This window comes from Corapipo altera, unplaced genomic scaffold (genome assembly GCF_003945725.1).
Source record: "Corapipo altera isolate COAL_440 unplaced genomic scaffold, ASM394572v1 23b, whole genome shotgun sequence".
Lineage (NCBI taxonomy): Eukaryota > Metazoa > Chordata > Aves > Passeriformes > Pipridae > Corapipo > Corapipo altera.
In genome coordinates this window covers 11,076,763-11,093,715 of record NW_020884885.1, presented here as the reverse complement: position 1 = coordinate 11,093,715, position 16,953 = coordinate 11,076,763, and the positions used below count along the sequence as shown (strand labels likewise).

The window sequence follows — 16,953 nt, the reverse complement described above, 5'->3', positions numbered from 1 at the left end:
TGTTTCCTTCTGTCCCATGGCTTTCTGAGCTGCCCCTTCCCCACTCTCTTCTTCTGCATGGGTGTGTCTGGCTTGGAGCTGGAAAAAAAGTGATCAAGGGGAAGTGATTAGATCATTTAGTGACCAACTTCTTTATTAAGCTGGCTTCTTGGGCCGCTAGCCAGGTGTGCGTCTAATCTGGTCCTGGTTTCTGGATTGGGATAATACTACAGAAAGCAACTGGCCTTCAAAATGGCCTCAACCTCATGCAAGTTACTGTACAGATAAACATCTTTATGGAATCAGCAACATGCTGATCCTTTTGTAGGGACAAATGCTAGTTACTTGGGTCAGAGAGCGCCAGTTCTGCAACCTGAGTAGATCAGTGGGAGTTCCTCCTTCTCAGAGTGTCTTGATCAATCTGTCTACAAATGAACCCAGATAAGCTGGTCAATGTTGTGGCGTGAAAAAAAAGGAGGGAGGTGAGATTAAATCAGGGAGAACTTTAAAGATTTTCAGCGTCCAGCCTGGTAATAAAATCTTGAGGGAGACACCTTGTTGCAATGTGTAAGGCTTGGTTGTACGCACGGGGAATGTCGTGGTTACCTGTTGTGTTAAGAAGCACTTGCAGTGCATGAGATTGGCTGAGGTTGCTTCAGTGGACCAGATGGACTTCGACCCAGAGGTCCCACCTGCCACATCAGATGCAAGATGCGAAGAATCAGGAGCCTGGGGGTATACTGCAGAACCTTGGTTCACAGTGCTTGCTGCTGCATCTCTGCACGTGCAAACTTGGATGTTTCTCCTTGAGCAGGCAGGAGGGATAGCAGAACTGAGCCAGCATGCCAGCCTTACAGGGTATTTGAGGTGTTTGTGGGGGTGTAAGGGAAATAGCAACTTGAGAAAACCAAATCTGGTGCTGGCTTGACCTCATCCTAATCTGGTGGAAGCTGGCTGCAGCACATCATGTAGGGTCTGCCTTTGTTTTATGTCCCCTGATGTTAGAGCCTGAGAAGTGGTGGTGAGGAGCAACTGGCCAAAGTACATAGAAACAACCTGCAGCTGCTTTGTAACCAGTTATTTCATTTCCTTAAGTGAGAGGGTCTGGGGAAGAGAGGGCAACATCTTCAGGCTATTTAGATGCATTAAAATGTGCCTTCTTTACTTGAGTTGGATTATTGGGGCTGACTGGCAGAGCTCCTTGCTCTTGGGAGCACGTGTGCTGTCCTTGAGGGTTTGTGTGAACTTTGCACTTGCTTATAAATCAACTGAGACGGTGATTTCCACAGCTGTCGTACTCTGGTTTGTTTTGTGGTTCTTCCTCCTTCTCTTTGACTGCACTCATAAATGAGCCCCTTATTTGTGCTGTATGGTAACTTGGCAGCTGAGGTGCTTCAGCTGCCAGAGCTCATCAGGAAGAAACCTGCAGGGTGAGCATAAGGGTGGTGCTGCAGAGGAGGGCTGAGCTCTTACTGGCAGAGCTGCATGGCACAGGCATGTACAGTGCTAGCCTGAGCCACATCTCAAACTTCAGTGAACACTAAGCATGCAGTGCTTGCTGGGTGGAGGCAATACAGGATCTAATTTGAGAGAGCAGAATTGCAATTAAAAATTAACTTAGCCTCTCTGTCCCTTGACTCATGTGGTTATAATGTCTGTGCATGAAGTTTCCCCCTCCTGCCTCTCTGGCCGGTGGTGGGTCCAGGAGGCAGAGGTGTTCAACTCTCCCCATATCACCTGTCCTTCTCTGCGGTCACCTTTTACAGGAGGGGGGCTGGGAGTATCACAGACTCCTGCAACAAAAATAAGTTAATCTGACCTGTGATGGGACTCCTGCTGTTGCTAACAAAGCAGGCCTCTGTCTGCCTCTCCACAGGCACATGTCCTGGATTTTGTGCTCCTGCTCTACATACAGGTCTTGCTGTCATTGCTATTGCTGGGAGGACGACAGGCCTGAGAACTAGAGGTGAGGGAGGGGGCAGGAAGCCAACCCCAGATGCCAGTCTAGTCTGTGCAGACTTGTTCTGTTCCTCTCCCATGGGAAACCCCAGGGTCCTGGATCAGTTGATACCTTCCTGGACTTAGTTCTCCCTTCAGGTCCTGAGGCTTAAGCTAGGCTAAGAAAGACCCAGAATCAACTACGCAACAGCTGACCAGGCTGTGTTGGCAACCAAGTTTTTATGGCAGTGGTGCCTCAAAGCAGCAAACTGCATAAATAATCCTGCATGTCTTTATGAAGGATGGGGAATGAGAGGCTGGGAGAAATGCCATTCTCCAAGCTGATGGTTTCTGACATCCTCTTTAGAGGTGGCATCAGTCTGGAAAATGACAGGGAAAATTTGGACATGTGTAGGCAGGATTGTTGAAAAGAGTGGGTGTTGCTGCTTGGGGAGGAAGATTAAAATAGTCAAAGCAGTTGGGGTGGAGAGGAAAAGAAAGAAACAAACAATTGTGGACAATCAGTGGAATTTTAAAACTGCAAACTTAATGTATTGAACATTTGCATGTGTTGCTGTGGGACATTAAGGCTCAAAACTTGACCAATTTCAAAAGGCAAATGGGCAGCTTTGTGGCTGTGGTACTTAACCCATGTTTTTGCTGTTGAATGGCCTGTGGATATGCCTGGTTGTGATAACTCCAAGCTCCTCTGCTTCCAAACCCGACCTATCTCAAATTTTGTTGAGCTGCTGCTTCTAGTGTTGCTAGTTTTGTCGCTGTTTGTGCAATTTCATAAGGGAGGGGTTTGGGGAGTTTCATTAACGCAGTGAACAAAAGCAAGTTACTTTCTGAAGAACAGATGAAGAGTTGGAAAATCTGTAATGTTTGAATATGTAGGGCCCTAAAGTATTTTAAAAGCTCAAAGCAAAACTCTAAAAACCTATTTCTCTTCTAGCTTGAAAACTGTACTTTGAAGTACTTTATGCCTAGGAGCTATGACAGAGATATATTACCCTGTGGAAAGAAGAGAATAGTGCATAGTCCTGTAATGCACAGTTGGGGTTTGTTGGGTTTTTGAATAAACATTGAAGATGATATGCCTTTAACAAATAGCTAGGAGTAGAAGAGCCCTGAAAGCAATATTTTACACTTGTTACCTCAGGCATGTCTTCTTCCACAACAGCTCTTCTCAACTTGTTTGGCTACTTAATTAGCTTAAATAACTTATCAATGACTTATCAAAGAAGTGTAGGCAGCTTTAAATGACTTACCAAAGAAATGTGGGCAGAGTTGGAAATAGGTAGCACAGGCTATTCCTTAGTGCTAGGAAGCAAGTCAGCAACTACTGGGACTTGCCCCTCCAGTATGAAAATAAGGAGAATTGGACCTGGAACCAGGCATCTTAAGGTAAGAAGTCCAGTGCATTGGGCAGGAGGTTATCTAGCTTAGTTCCTGGCTAGGTTAAAGAGTAGAAAACCATTTGTAACCCCCACAATAGACATTCGTTATCAGCTAGAGTCCTAGCTGCCTCATTGTTCTGATTAGACTCCCAGGCTCCAGTTTGTGATGCTATTAAGAGGAGATGTGTTCATGGTGAAGCCAGTAAGCAAGCCAGGTAGATGGGAAATTTTACATCTTAGTTATCCTCTTCAAGTGCAGTCTTAGGTGTTGGTGCCTTTCAGGATTAAGGGCCTGAGAGAACATTTTTCCTGAAGAGGAAAGGAGGAAATCTGCTAGCAGAGAACTTTCACTCACTTTTCCTAGGTTGGTAGCGATGCAGCTGTTTGTGTAGTGCATCTGTGCTGGAACAGAACCAGCTCACAAGTGATGGCTGCACCCAGGGACACTGGAAATGGTAATGCTGTGTGTTTGATATTTGGTGGACATATGCACCAGAAACTATTACGGGAGCTTTCCAGGGCTCATTTGAAGGTGCTGCTGGCTTTATGGACTCTGACCTGAGGGGTTAACTGAATAAAAACTGACAGATGTTGCTAACCTGGCTGCGCAGTAAGAGCTCCTTAGGTGCAGTGACTGCTATATAGATGAGATTTTTGAGATCAGTCTGTAGCACAGCTGGATGAGGTTGTATTTCTGTGCTGCTTTCCCACCTCAGTAGCATCTTGCTAGGTGCTGTGCAGCGATGGGCTTAGCATAGTCTCTAGCTATGGCATCCCTTGAAGTTAGAGCAGTAGTATTATCTTCAGCCGCAGAGTTCAAACTTGTGCTCTCTCCTGGTAGTTAAACGGTGACCATTGCTTGGTGGGAAGGCTAGCCAGTTATAACAAGGCCCACATACCAGTTTAGCTCCAGAGTTAACCTAAATATTTAATAGGATTAAGCAAAAGCCTTTGATTGAAACAAAAGAACATACTGGGCTCCCGTAATCATTGGTACACCCAGGCTGGCAGAGGGAACCCTGCTGACCTTGCTCTCTGTTGGGGCTATTTCTTCCCAGGCTAGACTGGTGACCCCAGCCTAGCATTGCTCTTCCTGTGACTGTTGATTCTTAAAGCAGCATGGTCTGTTCACAAGCAAGCAAGGAGCTTGGTAGAGCAAATTTTAAGGAACTTAAAAGTCCTCTGTTGCCTATGCAAGAAACATAACTGAGCCTGGGGAAGGAAGGAGAAGCAGGAAAGCTGACAGAATCACAGAATGGGTAAGGTTGGAAGGGACCACAGTGGGTCATTTGGTCTAACCTCCCTGCTCAGGCAGGGTCATTCTAGAGCACATTGCACAGGATTTTGTATCCAGTCCGTTCTTGAATATCTCCAGTGAGGGAGATGCCACAATGTCTCTGGGCAATCTGTCCCAGTGAGCAGTCACCCACATTGTAAAGTTCTTCCTCATGTTCAGGTGAAACTTCTTGTGCATCAGTTTCTGTCTGTTGTCTCCTATCCTTTTGCTTGGCAACACCCAGAATAGCCTTGATCTATTTTCTTGAAACCCTCCCTTCAGATGCTTATAGACATTGATAAAGTCACCTCTCAGTTGCCTCTTCCTGAGTCTGAACGGGCCCAACTCTCTCAGTCTATCCTCATAAGAGAGATGCTCCAGTCCCTTAATCATCTTTGTTGCCAGTGAATCCAGTGGACTTACTCCAGGAGCTCTGTGTCTCTCTTGTACTCTCTTGATCTCTGAGATGTTCCCCCACCAGTCCTGATATGTTGCTCAGCTGTGCTGCTTCCCCAGGAGGAGGCTCATTTCAGCAGTGGGAATGGTTTGTGGGACTTTTTTCTAGCTTCCAAGCTCTTCAGTGTCAGACAGTTAAGTAGCTTGCATCACTTTTTACCACCAGGAGTAGTTGCTAGAGTTGGTGTTTTGGCTGTTGCTACTATTGCAAAGTCTGTATAAATAGTGGTGGAATTAGCAGTGTATTTGTTATTAAATCTCTTCTGGAACTGCTGGTAGCTCTCTTGGCAGCAGTGTCTGTAGTGACAGCAGTGTCCTGTTTTGCCGTCCTGAAAAGGCAACTTGGGTATTCTGTGGAAGACATGCTATCTGTGCATATGCTCTGAGACTCCTCCAGATGATCCAGAGCTCCACACAGGATAAGGGTGTTGCTCTGAAGTTGCCCAGAGGACCTGTCTGTAATATAACTGGTTGTCTGTCTGCTTTCCCCTTAGGTCCCATAAGTGAAAGAAGATGGGGTCTGGCTGCCTAAAAGTCACCAAGTACTTCCTCTTCCTCTTCAATCTCCTGTTCCTTGTAAGTATTGTGGGCATCTGTGGAGTAGAAAGGAAGGCCTGGGCCAAAATTAGCTGGAAAGTGTTTTTTGATGGATGTTGGCCCAGTGTATTCACTGAATAAAATGGCCACAGTTTTGGAAGGAGGGAGGGAATCCCTGAAGCTCAGGGATGTCAGAGCTGCAGTGTATATTTCAGGTGTGCTGAGCAGCTCTGCTCCCAGAATGCACCTGTGGTCTCCAATGCACACAGCTCCCTTCTTGCACTGGGAAGGGAAAGAGGAGTTATAGGTTCTTTCTGGAAGGAGAGTAGTTGTAACTACTTTCTCTGACACATCTGGAGCAGCAGCTGAACTATCCCTGAGCAGCAAAGCTACAAAACCTGCCAAGTAATGGCAGTGCCCTCCTAAATAGGCCAGGCAGGCTTCAAAGAACAACTCTAATTTTGTTTGAGTCCCAACGGCTGGTTTTGATTTTTAACGAGATGAATTAGTCCAAGTTTGAAATGGAGTTGGGAGGTGGGGCAGACTGGGGCAGGCTTGTCTGGGGAAATGAAGCAGCCCACTGGGTGCAGTTATTTTCAACTGTGAGGCTTAGCAAAAGATGAACTCCTTTTGGAACAGAATGGGTGTGGGAGGGCCACACACATTCTTACATGTATTCCTTTTGAAGCTTAGATATTTTGTCATGTGGACGGTGTTGGTGATGATCATACTGTTGGTGATGCCTGCTTCCATGGAATTGTGTAGTGGGGATGTACAAGGTTTCAGCTTTCCACATTTCAGCAAGGAATAGCCTGTCAGATATTGTTACACTTGTGCAGCGTGTAAGGAGAAGGAAGGGTCAGGCTGGGAGAGAAGGGAGGGAACTGGAGGATAAGGTGAGCACAGCTTTCTGGTCTCTGTCCCTGCACACAGCTTTTGCTTCCTGCATGGTTGTACTGTGCTGCTAGCACACAGAATGAACTTGAGGCACATCTGGATCTGGTTTTCCTTGGCCTACTGTGCTTGCTCTTTGCTCTTTGCATTTTGCTTCCATCCTAAGAATAGTTAGCTGTGGTCTATCAGCCCAAAGTCAGAGGTGCTCAGAGCATCCTTGGGGAAGGTTCTTGGGAGAGAGGGGAGAGGAGAGTTTTTTCAGGTGCTACTGGGACTTCCAGAGTATGATCCAGTCCACTTTAAAAATAGGAAAAATCCAGCTGAGTCCAGGCCTGTCCCCCTGTTAGTGCAGGACTCCTCTGAAGGCATTAATATTCAGGCTATCTCCTCTCTTGAAGAGGTGATAAATTCTAAGCAGCATATAAAAACCAGTCTACCCTGGTAAGCAGAGCTGTATTTGTTAAGGCAGTGTTTGAGTCTTGCTGAAACCCAATACTGGGCACTGGCTAGTTTTTCTTTATGCCTAAACCTAGGTCCAAGTTCATAAGCTAATCTCTGTACAGAGAAAGTTCTCTTCAAGAAAGCCAGCCTAGTGTATGAAGAAAGGGGATGACAGCCTGATATGCTACAGTGTCTTACAATAGTGTCACTGTTTTTGCTGTCAGTTGTTATTGTGGTATCTCTATTCCACATTGCCTTTCCCTCCCTTCTTTGCTGAGCCATGCTTGCAGGCAGCCTGTGGGGATAGATGTGCTGTCAGGAGGCAGAGTTGAGCTGCTTTGTTGGGCTGACCCACATCTGTGCTGCATTTTCCTAAATTTTGTGAGACTGGTAGGATGGCAGGCTCTGAATCCTTCTGCGGATGCTGAGGAGGCTTGAGCACTCCTCACTGGGTGATGAGTGATGGGAAGCAGATGTTCTTTGTCTTGTGCACATCCTGCTCCAAACCTACTCTACTATAGCACCCAGCCCCTCTCCCTCTTGTGGAAAGCTGGTCTGGTGCACTGAGCTGGGCCTGGAGAGTAAGAGCTTTAAGATAGGTTGTGTGTGAGAAGGTCTGTGCTGACTGAGGGGAAGCTGCTTTAAATGAACTCTTTAAACCTGCCATGCAGCATGGGCACTGTCTTCACCTCAGGCTGCTCTCTCAACATGAGGTCTCCAAAGCCACTGTGTTCTGGGGTGGAGCTCGATACTTCTCGAGTGAAGATTTTGAGTGTGCTTCTGTCTTGACTGATGGCAAGCTTTTGCACGTGCCAGATGTTGAGGAAGGTGGCATCCCTTACTGTCTCACTATCATAGGAAATAGTTCACCTGAGAAGTTTTTCCACTATGGTTGTTCAAAGTCTGAACTGGGGATGGGAGTGTGGTTGTTCTTGAGTTTATACAATGTGTTAGAGCAATACTAATCTAGCAGAGAAACTGCTTGTGATGAGTTACTGGGAGCTCTCAGCCCAGACAGGTCTTTCATATCTTGGGCTGATTTCCTGAAGCTGCTGAGTTTTGTTGAGGAGCGTGCTTGTGTAAATATGAACATTAATGCTGGTGATGAAGCCCTGTGTCTGCTCTGGACCTTGAGGTGAGCTTATGTAATTGCACCCTGTGCAGGCCAACCCTAACTGTCTGAAGTGTGTTCTTCAGCCTTGCTGACAATTGAAGCCTTTAGAGACATGCTGATGACTCTTTTTGGATGTTAGTCATTGAAATAGCACTGCTCTACAGCTTGAGGTCTGTGAGAAAGTCAATTGCTATAGCTGAAGTAGTTCAGGGACTTGGTAGTATTTTGCAGTCTTGGAGCCTTACTTCAGGGAAGGGTTTGACCTGCTTCAATTAAAGGGAAGAAGGTTACTTGGACTGCTTGCCTGCTTGCTAGAAAAGATACCAAAAACACAAGCTTGGAGTATAATTTTAGTTTCTCTCATCAGAACTTAACACATCTACCTTCTTGGCTAGCAGACGTGTACGGTAGCACATGCTTCTTCTTAAAGGGAGAGCAACTCTTTGAGACAAGTTCAACACTCTTTGGAAACTATTCGTTTAGAATATATAACTGTCCTACTTCTAACCCCTCTGTAAATGCAGCAGAAGGCTATTACCTAAAGCAAAGTCTGGAGTTTTAAGAGCCTTTTTCTTGTCCCCTGTGCCAGGCTCAATGTTACCTCACACAATCTGAGTGTAAAGGAAAGCAGTGCTGGGGAAGGATAGTTGGGAACCCCCAGCTGCTTTTTCCAGAAAGATGAGTCAGCTCCATCACAGCTTGGTTTTTCCAAGCCCCTCTTGACTGGCTCTCTGTGGGAAACTGCTGACCCTGCCTTGAGGGAGCTGCATCCTTCTGTCTTGGGCATGGAAGGACATTTTGCTGAAATTGGGGGTGAAACCTCCCCCTACCCCCCAGGGAGGAGGGGAGACATGTTTTCCCCACTTCAGGAATTTACAGCAATGAAGCAGAGGACTTAAAATCCATGCAAAGCAGACATGATTTCTTCCATGGAGGGTCTGAAGCCAAGGCAGTGGTAGAAGCAGCCTTGCTATTAGATGCAAACTTCTGAAGATGCTGAGCAGAGATACTGTCCTGCTATGAGGTAAATATACCTTTGTTAATAGGACAGTGTTTTCTACCTGGGACTGTTGTTTCTCTGCCTTCCCCTGGTGGTGTTTTCCACAGCAGCTCCTGGCAAACATACAAGTTGTGGACTGGAGAAAAGATCAGAGTGAAAACAGGCCTTGGATACTTTGAGCACCTCATAGCAAATAAATTCCCAGAAACTCTGCTCAGCAGCCGTTCTGTGTTTTGTCTGCAACAGCAAAACTTAGGTGACATTTCAGGGTCAGTGAACCAAAAGAGATGTCCCATATGCCTGGTTTGCATCTTTTTAAGACAAATATTTATTGAGACTATAGTTTAAATGTGAGACTGCCTCAAACTGTCAGTTCAGCAGTTCTGGGTACTACCAAGTTTGAGAGGAATTTTTTAGGTGTCACAGCTGTTGCACGTTCAAGAGGCCTTTCTAGCTTGATCACCAGATTGCGTGTTGTGGGTGCAGCATGTTGGAGCAAGGGGGAATTCTTTTTTTTCTGGGATACAACAGCTACATTTTTTCTGAATCTGAGTCAGTATGCTCCATCCATCTTTGTAGGTGGGAACTCGCTTGATGACTTCCTAATCCTGTCCTGAGAGCTAACTACGTTGCACCCTCTGCCAAGCCAGAAAAGCTTGCAAGCAGCTTATTTCAGACTGTGGCTTTATCTTTGCTCAGAAAAGCTTCTTTGTATGAGGAGCTGAAGCATAGTGTAAACTTTCAAAATGTGGAGCCAATACCTGTCCATACAAGCCTCTCTGCCAGCTTGCTTTAGGTGGTGGTTTGGCATCCCAAGTATCAGAACATTCTCTAATGAAGTGCAGAATTGCAATCTCTCTTCAGCCCTGTTAATTTATTTCACTTCATCCTTTCTTGAACTCTTGCTGCTGCTGCTTCTTGCAGTTCATGTCCTCTGGAAGCATCTCACTTGCAATTCTTGTCCTTCCCTTGTCTCTTCAAAGTCTATTTTAGATCTTTGCACAAATGGTTTCCAGTCTCTGCAGACTTCCAGGCTTCTCAGTGTAATTACTTTGTTATGGGTATAGTGGTGCTCTTACCCTGCCTTGGGAACTGGGGTCATCTACACTGAAACACTTCACAGTGTAGTATAAAACATGGTGATATTTGGAAGCTAAAACAGAGCATGCTTCCCCTTACCTTCCAAAGTGAGATGGGAAAATTGTGTGTTGCTTGACTTCTCAATTAGGTTCAGCTGAGTCCTCACAGGGATGTATTGCTCTACTAATCCTTGCCCTAGATAAAACTGTATAGTGAGCAAGGCAGAGGCCGTTTCATAGAGGAGTTTCATAACTCTTGACTCTCTACTGGGGCTAAGATGTGTTGGCTTGAGGGGCTGTGGTATTCTGGCATAAAGTAGGGGCCAAGGCAAATGCCTAAACTTGGCTTTGGAAGGAACGAAGCACTTTGTTCAAAGGAACCTGCTGCTGGGTTTTTTGTATTTGTGATTTGAAGCCGTAACATTATAAGAGCCTGACAAGGCAAAGATTTCCCTTCTGGAAAGGTTCCAGCTGCCAGATATCTAATCCTTTGTCAGGCTCCCAGCCTGGCTCCATAGAGTCATGGGTTTCTCTATTCAAAAAATCTTTAAAATCATATACGTTTGTCCTTCTTCAGTTCTTCACAGAAGCAATGCACTTACCTTTTGCTTCTGACAACAGTGTTCTAGCAGCAGGGCGTCTCTTCCTCAGACTGTTTTGAATGGTCCTCCTATACAACAACATCATGTACTGTTCAAATACTGTGTGAAGGACTGCCAAGCAGATCTTGGGGCTCCTGTGCAGTTGGCTGAGGCATTTTTCCTGGAGTCATGCTAATCCTGTTTACTCTGGGAGGAGTACCATGGGGGAGATGGGTGGGAACAGCAAAGGAATGATTAATTTTAGTCTGGAAATATGGATAATGGTGACTGCCTCCTCTTATTTGTCTAAGCTAATAAGCCAGCTATGTATGTTTTGTTCTTGCTCTTTCAGATCCTGGGGGCTGTCATCCTGGGGTTTGGAATATGGATTCTGGCCGACAAAACCAGTTTCATTGCGGTTCTACGTAAGCCTATGTTTCTTCATCTTCATTCTTCTTTTGAATTGACTTTCGTCTGGAGCTGTGTTTCACCATTATGTAGACTAGGAAAGGCAATACTTTTGTGCATGGTCTGTGGCCTGAGCAGTAACACTGGTTTTTAGCAAGACGAGACTTTTATCAGGGACAGGATGAAAGGGAGCAACCCTGGAGACACAGCATTCCTCCTAGTCTTGTGGATTGCAACACCACAGTCAGACTGAGTGAGACCATTGCCACTTCAACCAACAATCCAAATATTTTAGCTTAAACATACGGAATAGTATTTCATCCTATTTTCACTGCATACTCAGTTTCCACAACAGCTTCCTTATTACCGTTGGGTCCAAAGACTCACAGTCCCTTAATGTAGTTTTGCTGTGTGAGTCCTCCATGCTTCCATTACTTGCTTTCTGTATTGATCTACTTCAATTTGACTGTTTTAAATGCCAAAGACAATAAGTACCTAGTTTTATTGATGCTTCATGTACATTGATAGTAGACACTATATTTGTTCCTAAGCAGTTGAGGATGTAGATTTGGGGATGTAGATTTGGGGATTTGATGGAAGGGGACTTGAGTTTTAACAGAGTCTGCTTTCTACAATAATCAGAAAAGTGAGCTGACTTAGCAGAGTCTGGGCTTCATAGGACTGTAAGTGGACTTTCACCAAATGAGTAGCTCAGCTCCATCTTTCACAGGCTCTGCGTCCTTTGCACTTTTTCCTAGAGGAGACTTCAAACAACTTTTCTGTTTGATGGGTCTGGTTACTTGTTACCACTACCTCCAGAATTGCTGAGTCTGGCACCAGCCTCAGATGCTGCAGTAAGGCTGTGTGCACACTGCTTGCAACCCCAGAGAATGAACACTAGTGGCATTCATAGTCCCTTTTCCAACTAGACTGATTCTGCAAGGAGCTTTATCTCCCAAGTCCTGCTGAGCACTCTGGCCTGGCTTTGGAAGGTGCTGGGTGGAGAGATACCCCCTGCTAATACCGCACATGTGAATACTGCTGCACTGTTTTTGTACTGTGGCATCTGGCTTGCTACTGCGGTACTAGAAGGTCAAGAAGGACAATAAGAGGGTGTTGGTTAATAAAGTGGGGACATGAGCAGAAATGAACTGATACATGCAGCCTAAAAGGAGCTTATCGGGGCCTGGCTGTTTGCAGCACCCCTCGCAGTGTGAGGTGTGCTTAGTACCGGTGGGCCAGCAGCTGTTCCCTCAGGTTGTTGGGTGTAACAGCCACTTGTGGAGGTAGAAGTCCCTGAGCTTGGCTCAGCTTCTTCCCATTTTACTTGGAATCTCTGCTAACAGAGCATTTAAGGATTTTGTTTCCTTCCTGGAGATTTCCAGAATCAGCTCTTTCTCCCTGCCCCCTCACTTCCTTTCCCATGCCTTGCCCCTCTTTGCCTCTGCTTTAGTGACCTAGGCATCAGGGAGGAAGCTCGGCACAGCAGGGCACTCCAGCTGCTGCCAAAGAAGCCTGTTGTACTTGCTTGGCTGGCTGCCCAGTGTAGAGGAAAACACGGAGCGACAGGAAAAGAGCAGGAGTTGAATGCCTGCAGAGCCTTCTGTTGCAAGACAAGACTGTTGCAGATAAGAAGTGCAAGTGTGGCTCCTGAACGCTGTCAGTTCACCAAAGGGCTTTTGAGTTGGAAATAGCTTTTTCTTTCTTGTAATGGAAAGCTGACTTAGAGTGCTTTCTAGCACTGTGGAGGTGCTGCAGCCTGGGCACTTGAACACTTAGTGTATGATGGCTGAGCAAATTTTGAGAGGGAATAGTATAGACTTGTGAAGGCCACTCCTGTAAGGCTGCTTCTTCAGTAAATGCTTTGCAGTATCACCACCTAATCTGCACAGCAAGAGTCACAGGACTGGTGAGGAAGTAGGATCCTGGCTTCTGTGGCATATGTCCAACTAGAGAGAGTCTGACCTGGAAATTAATCAAGGATGAAGTGACCTGTGTAGCGAATGGATCTGGTTCACTTTTTGATAAGTGAACTTTGTTCTAGGGAAAAGGCTTTGGAAGCTGGTGACTTGCACCAGTATCAGAAGTGGGGGGAGATATGTATGAGGTGGGAGAGTATTAGTCTGGATGATTACTCTTTTAATGTATTTCAGAAGGAGCTCAGAGGAAGCTTGCCTCCTGGGACTTCTGTTCAGGAAACTAAATGCTGAGCTCTAAAAATGTATTTTCATTAATCACTGGACATCCAGAATTCCCCTACAATGTGCAGCTTTCAGATTTAAGAATGTCTCTTAATGATAAATGAGGTTTCTAGTTACTATTTCTAGACAGTATCTCTTCAACTTTTATGCTGTCGTACTTGCTCTCTCCAATCCTATCCTACAAGAAACAGTCCAGTGACCAATTCAAATGTAAGCACTTGTTTCTTCTGTTACTCGGAGTACTAAATGGTGAGGGGAGAGGGCTGAAAGCACCAGCATGGCTGAAATAATGCGACCTAACTTAGCTGAAAAACTATTGAGCATTCAGGAGCAGTCAGTCCAGACAAAAGCAGGCGGATAGCTAGGAGGTTTTGTAAAAGTAGCTAATTTGGGCATGATATCTGTTTTGATCTTAGAATAGCATCTGTTTGCAGGGGGTCATTCATAGGTCCTGCAACAGCCTTCAGTAAGTACCTGGCTTCAAGTCATTCAATGCTGACTTGTCAAGTAACCTGTCACATCATCTGTGCTCAACACTAGCTGTAGCTCTTGTTTCGTATTTCACTCCACAGAGTTTGTGTGTCCCACTGTTGACCATAACTGGAAAAGTAAAAACAGAATGGCTAGAACATAGAATAAAGTGAAAAGATGATCCAAAAAGGGGTTTTAGAATTTGGATGAAAGCTTATGGGAAGATGGGAAAGGGAATTCAAGCAAATAGGTAGTAGTTGTAGAGTAGAACATCCTTTATCTTATTCTCACTCAGAGCGCTTTCATGAGGGAGTAAAATTCCAGTAAGCAGCTAACTTTCTCCAAAAAAGGTTCATTTGTTTCAAGTGACCTTGAGTCTTCCAGGCTCTGGAGACCTGCAGGCTGGCTTTGAAAGTCTACCTTCAACCAGAAGACACTCAGAAGCAGCCTTCTGTCACCATGTTCAGCACACCTCTGTGCAGTCCCTTTGTTGAAGACAAAAGACAGTTACCGGGAGATAGGGACACAGCTCTATAAATGGTGATGGCAGATGAAGTTTTTGTCAGTAGCTAATGTTGTTCCCTCTCATGGCTCCTACAGAGACGTCATCTTCCTCCCTGAAGACTGGTGCATACATTCTCATCGGTGTTGGGGCACTCACCATGCTCATGGGGTTCCTGGGCTGTGTTGGAGCAGTCAATGAAATTCGATGTCTCTTGGGTCTGGTGAGAGTATTCATGCTGTTTAATAACTCTCCTGCGAAATGTCTGTTGAATTGTAGCTGGATCTCTGGTCTCCTGGGGATAGTACTTTGCTAGGTCAACTTAGATCTATTTCTTAATTTGCACATGTTAAATTCTCCAGCAGTCAGCAGACTGCAGAGCACTTCAGAGACTACTGAGATGATAGCTCTGTGAAATGAGAGAGGATGTCACTGACACTTTCTGCACATAGTGAGTTCAGGACTGCCAACTGCAAGTGTCTCAAGTGACCCTGTACCCTATCCCCCTTGCCCTGACTTCGCAGTTGGTAGCACAGTGAAAGAGAACGGGAAGAATAACAGTGTCCTGCCATGCTACAAAGTTCAGCTTCTGTGGAAAGTGTAAGAGTCGAGAGAGACTCAACTAGGAATGTCCTTTATGTCAGGACTTCTCTTCAAATAGTTCATCTATAGGAAGTTTTCTGGCTGTGATGGATGAGATGGCACTAGCTTCATACACCTCAGCCTGCTACTTGACTTGGGCTTATTCAGAGCACATGTGTATAGGAACCCAAATATCGCACACATTGTGTGTCCTGGGGCATCTCCTAGTGTAACGGTAGTAGCTACCATCGTTTTAAAAGTAACCTCAGCAGTTTGCTGGTGAATCTTAAATTTAGATCCTCAAACAAGTAGAATAGCAATTTTTAAAAAGGTAACTGACTTTAAAAACAGTTTTAAAAAACTAGGTTTGTAAAATTGACTCTGTTTTTCTGTTGAGGTTTGGGATAGGCAGAGTCCAATGATGGAGGCCAGAGTGGTCTGGGAATGGAGCTGGAGGTGGGAAAGGGAGTCCCAGTTGGAATGACATATGCAGACAGTGCTTGTAAGCCCTCTCCTTCCTGCAGTCTTCCTTTTGGCCTGCTGGGAGAAGTGCTGAAGTGCACTGGTCTGATGTGGATGCTTGTATGTAAGCCTTTTCCCAGGAAGAGTGTTGTTGATAGCAGTTTGTCTGCAAGCACAAAAGGTGTTAGCTCAATGTTGTGATTTCTCTTGTATATGAAACCTTATTAAACTTGTGCTATTATGTACAGACTTTTCTAAAGGTTTCTTTTTGGTTTCCAGTACTTCACCTGCCTGATGATAATCCTCATAACTCAGGTTGCTGCTGGACTGGTCATCTACTTCCAGAAAGAAACGGTAAATATTTCTTACTGTGTATCTTTTCCTTGGTCTTGGCTTAGGAAAACAGGAGACATCTAGAAATTCTTTCTTCCAAACTGGGCTATAACGAGCAGGCATAACCGGATTCTCCTTTCCTCTACCCACACTCAGCAGCTTTGCTGGGCAGTTTGCTTTTTCTGTATCTGCCTCAGTAGTGCTGCTTTCTCAGGTAATATGAAGCTCTGTTTGGTATGCAGGCTTTATTTTTGGGTGGTGGGAACAGTAAAAAGAAAATCCTGAAAGGCTGTAGACTGCACTTCCTCTTGATCCTGCTGTAGACAACTATTTGGGCATGTATTAGCAGTGGTGACTACCATGTTGCCATCACTGGTGCCTTGAGGAGTTACCAGCCTAAGCGCTTTTAGGACTCATCTACCTCCTTGTACCATCTTGTTCTGTGCTTTCGGTGTTTCTACATCTGTACAAAACTTTCCTTGCAAGAGCTCTCCTCTTTCCCCAACAGCAAACCCAAATATCTGACGGTTCCTGTTCTACAACTGGAGCTTAAAAACAAATGGTTTAATATTTTGAAGTGGATCTCTTTGTCAGGAATGCAGTTTCACAGTGTATGCTTCTAGAGCTCCAACAGGCTTGGTAGTGTAAAGGGAATAATTCTTGAGCTACCTAAGTGCATTGCAACAACCCATCCTGGCTAAACTGGGAGCCACAGAGATGCAGTCACAAGTTATAACTGTGGGGTCACTGCTGGCTTCTGGTACCAGTTGTGGATAACCTGTCCTTTGCTGCATAACTGTATATCTATACCACTGTATGGCTGTGCTTGTTTCTCCTAAGCCAGCCCTTCAGCTAGGCAGTTACAGAAAACAGATAGCTGAGAAAGTTATGGATGGGACCTGGTGGAGTAGTTTGGGAGCAGAGGGAAGGTGCCTTCCATGAGCCTAATGGATATGAGCTTTGTGTAAGTGGCTGTGGTGACTCTGAACAGCTGTTGCCTGGGTTCCTTGCCAGATGTGGTGTGAATGTAGCTTGCTCTTTGGGCTGACTGAAGCTGAAGGAGAAAATAAAATGTTGGCTAGCAGGTGTGTAAAGATGCAGCTTTAAATGAGCTGCTGATTCTCAACAGCTCTGACTAATACTGGGAGGAGCCGTGGGGATGGGCATTCCCCTGTGATGGGGAAATATGACTTTTCAGACCATGAAATTCTGTACCTCTGTTATTTCTCCTCCAGTTGTCACTCTGCTCTAAAATAAACTCTAGCTTTTAAGCTGTAGCTCTTCATTTAAACCTCAGTC

At 45.3% G+C, this 16,953-nt stretch overlaps 1 protein-coding gene across 4 annotated transcripts in view; it reads left to right on the top strand.

Annotated features, from left to right (window-relative positions):
• Nucleotides 1–16,953, top strand: part of CD82 (CD82 molecule) — a 39,412-nt gene that overhangs the window by 13,737 nt on the left and 8,722 nt on the right. For all 4 annotated transcript variants that reach the window (XM_027642363.1, XM_027642362.1, XM_027642366.1 and 1 more), the window contains exons 2-5: nucleotides 5,544–5,625; nucleotides 11,048–11,120; nucleotides 14,376–14,500; nucleotides 15,601–15,675. In XM_027642363.1, the coding sequence (XP_027498164.1) occupies nucleotides 5,563–5,625; nucleotides 11,048–11,120; nucleotides 14,376–14,500; nucleotides 15,601–15,675 (336 nt within the window). In that variant the 5' untranslated portion in view covers nucleotides 5,544–5,562. The remainder of the gene's footprint in view (nucleotides 1–5,543; nucleotides 5,626–11,047; nucleotides 11,121–14,375; nucleotides 14,501–15,600; nucleotides 15,676–16,953) is intronic.